An 8,983-nucleotide genomic window follows, 5' to 3' on the forward strand; every position below is an offset into this window, starting at 1 on the left:
TTTGTAGTGCTTCACACACACCTATAGACAAAAAACAGTTCTTGTTGCTGTAGAAGCAGCAACACTGTACAGCCTTAATTAAAGCATCATCTGACCCGTTTTTTTTTTGTGCTACAGTTGCAGAATCCTGCTGAAGAAAAGGATTAATTACAGATGAGCTGCGTGCCATGATAATTAACTATTGCGGCTTCTCTTACTTGCCACATTCTGGTACTTTTTCCGCTTTAGTAGATTCAAGGAATGAGAATTTTTATCACATTCCCTGTCTACAGTCCCTGATGGATTTGTCACACATAAATTTACACAGCAGACACAAAATATTGAGCCATCAGCATTTTTTTATTCTTATGCACATTGGAATGTAGAGTAGAATCAAGCATGGTAGTAAGGTGAAAAGTCAAACATGGTAGTAAGGTGAAAAGTGAGGTCCAGGTAAAGAGCCATCAGAGAGATCATGAGATGTAGAAAAAGCAGATTGAGAAAGAATCCGAAGTGAGGTTAACCTAAACTAGCTTTGGAAATACCGAGCACATGTTGACAGAAGGCAAACAAATGGAATCCAAATGAACAGGATCAGACAACAAGATCATCTGACTCTGATCTGATTGAGACTTGGCAAACTCATTTATTGCCAAGGTTAGATCAGGTTGTACAGTTTTGCACAGGATGCATAACTTCCCAAAACATCCATAATCCTAGAAAATGCATAATTTCCTCTCCTTGAAAGGATGCTATTAGCACTACCATTGATTTCCCAAGCAAAGTGGCTAAGAGTGCAGCCATCACCACTTTCCAGTTCTTGTCTGTTGGTTTGTGCTCATCTCTGTAGAGAGCTGTGAGTGGTTAACTAAGACAAGGGATAGTTTTCTTGACTTTGGAGCTTCTCCTAAGAATCATCTGTTTTGCTGCTGCAGGCGGCTTGGGTCATGTGCTACAGCTTCCCTGTGATCACCTTGCTTCGGAAATATCTGAAAATGGCTTTCCCTTCTTCATTCATTTCTACATCTTCATTCATTCTGCCAGGTCTTGTAATGGTTGTGTAAGTATATAATTCTCTATATTGAGTTTCTGTCTAATAAAAATACCTAGGGTGGCTTCAGATTTCCTAATTAAACCCTAATTGATAGATAAAGTTCTAATTCTGCATCTATTTCTGAATAATTATGTGTAGGATAACTTTTTCATAAATAGTCAAAAATTCAATTTGTTTCAGGTGAATTATCTTGTAACAATTCTTTTAAAACATAAATTATTTCATGTATCCTTTCAAAAAAACTTTCAATTAAAGTATAATGTTATCCACTATAAATGCCAAACATATTAATCTAAGTGTACAACCAGAGAGATCCTATCTCTTAGATTCATCACATATTACTTTTTGAAACAAGGCAAGCTGTAAATAAATAATTCACAAATAAAGTATCTTGATTTTTCAGAAAACATACTTCCCTTTTTTTTTTTTTTTTTTTTTAAGCAGAGTCTCACTCTGTTGCCCAGGCTGGAGTGGTGCAGTGGCGCGATCTTGGCTCACTGCCACCTCTGCCTCCCGGGTTCAGGCGATTCTTGTGCCTCAGCCTCTGGAGTAGCTGCGATTACAGGCACGTGCCACCATGCCTGGCTAATTTTTGTATTTTTAGTAGAGACAGGGTTTTGCCATGTTGGCCAGGCTGGTCTCAAACTCCTGAACTCAAGCTATATGCCCACCTTGGCCTCCCAAAGTGCTGGGATTACAGGCATGAGCCACCTCAGCCAGCTGGAAAATATACTTCCTGGCTGGGTGCGGTGGCTCACGCCTGTAATCCCAGCACTTTGGGAGGCCGAGGTGGGCAGATCACGAGTCCTGGAGTTCAAGACCATCCTGGCCAACATGGTGAAACCCTGTCTCTACTAAAAACACAAAAAATTAGCCAGGTGTTGTGGCACACACCTGTAGTCCCAGCTACTCAGGAGTCTGAAGCAGGAGAATCGCTTGAACCCAGGAGGCGGAGGTTGCAGTGAGCCGGTATTGCATCACCGCACTCCAGTCTGGTGACAGAGCGAGACTTCGTTTAAATATATATATATATATATATATATATATATATAATTCCTATGTTCTCTAATGGATTAGTTAATTTGACCAAGTTACTAGATAAATCATACTGGATAGAGAGGTGGGAAATGAAGATTTGGGCAGTATCTAGTTATGTGACCATTTGCCAGTAGTTTATGGTTGTGTTTCCCACATATAAAATCTTGAGAGCATATCCAATGATTTATCAAAGTTCAAAAATTTATTGTATTGGATTACATAAGTATATATTTTGAAGTTCCCCTTCCTATGCCCATGAGTTCTCATTGTTCAGTTCCCACCTATGAGTGAGAACATGCAGTGTTTGGTTTTTTGTCCTTGCGACAGTTTACTGAGAAAGATGGTTTCCAGCTTCATCCATGTCCCTACAAAGGACATGAACTCATCATTTTTTATGGCTGCATAGTATTCCAGGGTGTATATGTGCCACATTTTCTTAATCCAGTCTATCGTTGTTGGACATTTGGGTTGGTTCCAAGTCTTTCCTATTGTGAATAGTGCCGCAATAAACATACGTGTGCATGTGTCTTTATAGCAGCATGATTTATAGTCCTTTGGGTATATACCCAGTAATGGGATGGCTGGGTCAAATGGTATTTCTAGTTCTAGATCCCTGAGGAATCACCACACTGACTTCCACAATGGTTGAACTAGTTTACAGTCCCACCAACAGTGTAAAAGTGTTCCTATTTCTTCACATCCTCTCCAGCACCTGTTGTTTCCTGACTTTTTAATGATGGCCATTCTAACTGGTGTGAGATGGTATCTCACTGTGGTTTCGATTTGCATTTCTCTGATGGCCAGTGATGAGGAGCATTTTTTCATATGTTTTTTGGCTGCATAAATGTCTTCTTTTGAGAAGTGTCTGTTCATGTCCTTCGCCCACTTTTTGATGGGGTTGTTTGTTTTTTTCTTGTAAATTTGTTTGAGTTCATTGTAGATTCTGGATATTAGCCCTTTGTCAGATGAATAGGTTGCAAAAATTTTCTCCCATTCTGTAGGTTGTCTGTTCACTCTGATGATAGTTTCTTTTGCTGTGCAGAAGCTCTTTAGTTTAATTAGATCCCATTTGTCAATTTTGGCTTTTGTTGCCATTGCTTTTCGTGTTTTAGACATGAAGTCCTTGCCCACGCCTATGTCCTGAATGGTATTGCCTAGGTTTTCTTGTAGGATTTTAATGGTTTTAGGTCTAACATGTAAGTCTTTAATCCATCTTGAATTAATTTTTGTATAAGGTGTAAGGAAGGGATCCAGTTGCAGCTGTCTACATATGGCTAGCCAGTTTTCCCAGCACCATTTATTAAATAGGGAATCCTTTCCCCATTTCTTGTTTTTGTCAGGTTTGTCAAAGATCAGATAGTTGTAGATATGTGGCATTATTTCTGAGGGCTCTGTTCTGTTCCATTGATCTATGTCTCTGTTGTGGTACCAGTACCATGCTGTTTTGGTTACTGTAGCCTTGTAGTATAGTTTGAAGTCAGGTAGCGTGAGGCCTCCAGCTTTGTTCTTTTGGCTTAGGATTGACTTGGCAATGCGGGCTCTTTTTTGGTTCCATATGAACTTGAAAGTAGTTTTTTCCAATTCTGTGAAGAAAGTCATTGGTAGCTTGATGGGGATGGCATTGAATCTATAAATTACCTTGGGCAGTATGGCCATTTTCACGATATTGATTCTTCCAACCCATGAGCATGGAATGTTCTTCCATTTGTTTGTATCCTCTTTTATTTCATTGAGCAGTGGTTTGTAGTTCTCCTTGAAGAGGTCCTTCACGTCCGTTGTAAGTTGGATTCCTAGGTATTTTATTCTCTTTGAAGCAATTGTGAATGGGAGTTCACTCATGATTTGGCTCTCTGTTTGTCTGTGATTGGTGTACAAGAATGCTTGTGATTTTTGTACATTGATTTTGTATCCTGAGACTTTGCTGAAGTTGCTTATCAGCTTAAGGAGATTTTGGGCTGAGACAATGGGGTTTTCTAGATATACAATCATGTCATCTGCAAACAGGGACAGTTTGACTTCCTCTTTTCCTAATTGAATGCCCTTTATTTCCTTCTCCTGCCTGATTGCCCTGGCCAGAACTTCCAGCACTATGTTGAATAGGAGTGGTGAGAGAGGGCATCCCTGACTTGTGCCAGTTTTCAAAGGGAATGCTTCCAGTTTTTGCCCATTCAGTATGATATTGGCTGTGGGCTTGTCATAGATAGCTCTTATTATTTTAAGATACGTCCCGTCAATATTTTGAAATAAGACACCAGACAGGGCATGGTGGCTAATGCCTATAATCCCAGCACTTTGCGAGGCCGAGGCAGGTGGGTCACCTGAGGTCAGGAGTTCGAGACCAGCTTAGCCAACATGGAAAAACTCTGTCTCTACTAAAAATACAAAAATTAGCCAGATATGGTGGTGCACACCTGTAATCTCAGCTACTTGGGAGGCTGAGGCACTAGAATCACTTGAACCCAGGAGGTGGAGATTGCAGTGAGCTGAGATGGTGCCATTGCACTCCAGCCTGGGTGAGAGAGCAAGACTCTGTATCAAAATAAATAAATAAATAAAATAAATAAATAAATAAAAAGAAATAAGACACCACATAGGAACAGTCATAATTTATGTTAAAAAATTAAAATTCACAAAAGATAAAAACTATATGGCTGATCTCAAAAGTCAGAGTTCTGACTTTGCTTAGCAAACATGAACACATGTTGTCAGAAGGCAAACAAATGGAATCCAAATGATTTCTAAGACAGTTTCTCTGTCTTAGAAAGAGTAGATGTTCTGCTCTTCTAGAAAATAAGAAATTCACATACAAGTGCACTCTCACACATATACCTACTACAGTTAAGAACAACTTATGGTCTTTGGTGATAATAATTTAGAAATAATAATATTAAACATTTATTTATTGTAGGCAGACCTCGAGTTAAAATTTATTTAGCTAAACAAATGGTATAAACATACACTTATAAATGTATAACAGACTGTATTATTCTGTTTCCATGCCACCGGTAAGACATACCTGAGACTGGGTAATTTATGAAGAAAAAGAGGTTTTGTGGACTCACAGTTCCACATGGCTGGGGAGGCCTCACAATCATGGCAGAAGGGGAAAGGCATGTCTTACAGGGCAGCACATAAGAGAGAATGAGAGCCAAGTGAAAGAGAAAACCCCTTATAAAATCATCAGATCTTGTGAGACGTATTCACTACCATGAGAACAGTGTGAGAGAAACTGCCCCCCATGAAACAATTATCTCCCACTGGGTCCCTCCCACAACAGGTGGGAATTATGGGAGCTACAATTCAAGATGAGATTTGGTGGGGACACAGCCAAACCATGTCATAAAAAACCATAGAATTTTTTTCCAAGGTGAAATAGATAAACATGAATATGTGATTTTAACATTGTTTCTCAGCTATGCTTAAATAAAAATACAAGATGCTAAATAATTTTGGGAGAGAATTTAAGGATGAAGATATGAACCTAAAAAAGTGTTTAACCTTTTTAAGACAATAGTCTTTTTGCTTCTATTAATGCAGCATTTTTTAATAGAGTTTTTCTTTTTATTTGCATTAGATTTTTCAGTTTCTTACCGTAGCTATTTCAATCTTGGTAGCAATTCGTTTGTTCAGGTAAATGTAATTTTATCATCCTTGTTTTACAAAAAAGATTATTATCCTCATTTACAGGTGAGGAAATTGGGGTTTATGTAGACTAATTATTTATCTGGACTAGGCAAGCTAGGTAAGAGATGGGGCAGGTTAGCAGCATCCAGTTCACTGTTCTTCTCACAAATCCGTTCCCCTCTTTCACCATGTATAAAAGAGAGGTAAGCCTTGTTGCTTTCAACTTCACCTTCATGCTTCATTGGTTAGAGAGTGAGGTTTGGCCAGGCTGGAGCCTGGAGAAGGAAGTTCTCATCTAGGTTAATAGGCCCCTGAGGCTAATGTATGATCAAAGCCATAAACGAGGTAAGGGATATTATAGTAATAGATGACAATAAGTCTATAACGCTAGAACAAATGAAAAGACAATAGGGAAAATGGTGTGGTGACCATAAAACAAACACCTCGCAGATCTCTGGTTGCAGGGAGCATAGTTGACTGCCTCAGTTGCTACACTCTAAAATTCATTGCTAACTTTACCTCAAAGGCACCTTTTGCATGGGCTGTTTCCAAGACGATAAAATAGTATGGCAGGATTACTAAAATAAATCTGCTCCTGATAGGCCTGGAAGTTGCAGGATGCCTCTGATTGGCAACTTTAGCTAGAGCATTCCTTACAGGCTCATTCCAAGGTGCTGGCAGTGGAGGCGGGAAAGAAGTGGTTGAATTCTGTGTATATTTTGAAGGTAGGACTAATAGAATTCACTGACAGTTTTGATGTAGGGTATAAGAGAAAATCAAAGCTTCATCAAAGCTTTTGACCTGAGCAACTTGAAAGATGAACTTATCATTAACTGAGATGGAGAAGGCTTTATGTAGAGCATGTTTCCAGAGGTGATGGAGAGAAGGTGATCAGGTGTTCAGTAGTTTTATAGCATTGAGTTTGAGGTGACCAAGATATCCAAGCATATATATCAAGTAGGTGACTTGTTGTATGAGTCTGGAGTTTAGAAAAGAGGTCTAGATTGGAATTACTGCATATATTTTGGAGACATCAGCACAAAAATGGGACTAAATGAGATAACCGGTACCTGAGTGAGGACAAAGGAGAGAAATGGTGTAAGGACTGAATCCTGGGTGTCAGAGAGAAGAGGAAAAATCAGCAAAGGAAATGTGAGATGGTGTAACAAGTCAAGCAGGAGGGAAACTAACAGAATAAAACTGAACAGCATCTGAGGCATAACTAAGGACTTGGGAAGATCAGAGTTGCAGACCTGAGTATAAGAATAGATGGGCGAGTGTTCTTCACTACAAGAACATTTGAATTGACTATGATGTTGATAGCAAACTGACATTATGAAGCTTTGAACTATTTGCTATGAGATGTTGTATTGGTCAGGATTCTCTAGAGGGACAGAACTAATAGGATATATGTATATATGAAAGGGAGTTTATTAAGGAGAATTGACTCACGTGATCACAAAGTCAAGTCCCATCATAGGCTGTCACCAAGTTGAGGAGCAAGGCCAGTGGTGGGTCAGTCTGAATCCCCAAACCTCAAAAGTAGGGAAGCTGATAGAGCAGCCAAAGGCCCAAGAGCCCCTGGCAAACCATTAGTGTAAGTCCAAGAATCCAAAAGCTGAAGAACTTGGAGTGTGATATCTGAGGGCAGGAAGCAGCCAGCACAGGAGAAAGATCAAGGTCTGAAGATTCCGCAAGCCAAGTCCTTCCAAATTCTATGTGCTTTTTATTCTGGCTGCATTGGCAGCTGATCTGATGGTGCCCACTCAGATTGAGGGTGGGTCTGTCTCTGCCAGTCCACTGACTCAAATGTTAATCTCTTCTGGTAACATCCTCACAGTCACATCCAGTAACAACACTCTGCATCCTCCAGTCAAGTTGACACTCAGTATTAATCATCACAAGTCCGCCCCTTGTCAACTTGAACCTATGCATATCCCCTAAAATCACACATAATATTCAAATAAAGACAATAATAAAGTCATAATTATGCCTAACGTAATATGCCTATCCTTCGTACAACCGAAAGTACACTAATCCTTAATCTAAATGCTATTTCATAAAGTTAACAACACTTAAATGCTGATATGAAGTCAATAAATCTTATGTCACATGATAAAGGAAAAAGGAAATAAAATATATTAGTACAAGTGTATAGATGCACAAAGATGTTCTTAACAAAATAAGGAGGACATATTCATGACAATTACAGTCCTCATTTCTGCAACTGGTCACGTGGTCGTAGCTGGTACTGATGACTACCTTCTACTACTCATTCTGTATTCCCTTTTCTTTCAGCAAGCACCTCAGCGGGTCATGGTTTTTTACCTGGTGGAATGACCCAAACCTTCATTCCTGAATGGTCTGGGCCATTTGTAGTCCTGCCTGAATTGGGTTGTTGTGGTTTGCCATTGACCTTAATCACAGGGCATGGTAATACTAAGAGATGCCCTAAGTGATCTCCTGTATTCCATACGTTCTCTTCCTTACCTCCATTGTGGAGTAGTAGACTGATTTCATCTTGATAGTCCAGGTCAATCACCCCCACCAACACTGGAACTCCCTTCTTAGCCTGTTGACTTAAAGGTAGGAGAAGCCCAAAGTGTCCAGGTGGCAATCTTAACTTCCAGTTTAATGGAATCGTTGCTGTGTCTCCTGGTGACAGCGTTTCTCCCTCTGGAGCTAAGACCTGTAGGCCAGAAGAACATAATGTCATGGGAACAGGAAGCCAAAATTTTGCTAGTGGGTCAGTAGGGGTGATGGTGAGTGGTGTCACTTCCACTTCCACCCCTTGATTCTTGGATCTGTGAATCCTGGCTATGGGAGAAACAGTACTGTGGGGAAAAGAAAGAGAGATCAGATTGTTACTGTGTCTGTGTAGAAAGAAGTAGACATAGGAGACTCCATTTTGTTCTGTACTAAGAAAAATTCTTCTGCCTTGAGATGCTGTTAATTTATAACCTTACCCCCAACCCTGTGCTCTCTGAAACATGTGCTGTGTCAACTCAGGGTTAAATGGATTAAGGGCTGTGCAAGATGTGCTTTGTTAAACAGATGCTTGAAGGCAGCATGCTCGATAAGAGTCATCACCACTCCCTAATCTCAAGTACCCAGGGACACAAACACTGCGGAAGGCCGCAGGGACCTCTGCGTAGGAAAGCCAGGTATTGTCCAAGGTTTCTCCCCATGTGATAGTCTGAAATATGGCCTCGTGGGAAGGGAAAGACCTGACTGTCCCCCAGCCCGACACCCATAAAGGGTCTGTGCTGAGGAGGATTAATATAAGAG

General features: G+C 40.1%; 1 protein-coding gene across 1 annotated transcript; it reads right to left on the bottom strand.

The window, feature by feature from the left end:
* Nucleotides 1–7,505: 7,505 nt before the first annotated feature.
* LOC134731475 (putative inactive deoxyuridine 5'-triphosphate nucleotidohydrolase-like protein FLJ16323) lies at nt 7,506–8,411 on the bottom strand. The gene is made up of 2 exons (XM_063609941.1): nt 8,186–8,411; nt 7,506–7,635 (listed from the first exon to the last, which is right to left on the bottom strand). Exons 1-2 carry the CDS (start codon nt 8,409–8,411, stop codon nt 7,508–7,510), a joined length of 354 nt encoding a protein of 117 aa, XP_063466011.1. The 3' UTR covers nt 7,506–7,507.
* Between the last annotated feature and the right edge of the window lie 572 nt (nt 8,412–8,983).

The sequence above is a fragment of the Symphalangus syndactylus genome, chromosome 9 (assembly GCF_028878055.3).
Source record: "Symphalangus syndactylus isolate Jambi chromosome 9, NHGRI_mSymSyn1-v2.1_pri, whole genome shotgun sequence".
Taxonomy (NCBI): domain Eukaryota; kingdom Metazoa; phylum Chordata; class Mammalia; order Primates; family Hylobatidae; genus Symphalangus; species Symphalangus syndactylus.

Excerpts from the sequence above, each read along its gene's own strand:
- LOC134731475 (XM_063609941.1), bottom strand. The coding sequence starts at position 8,411 with ATGACATTATGTTCTTCTGGCCTACAGGTCTTAGCTCCAGAGGGAGAA. Across the intron at positions 7,636-8,185 it reads TCTACTACTCCACAATGGAG|GGGATATGCATAGGTTCAAG; the intron begins GTAAGGAAGAGA and ends GTGTGATTTTAG.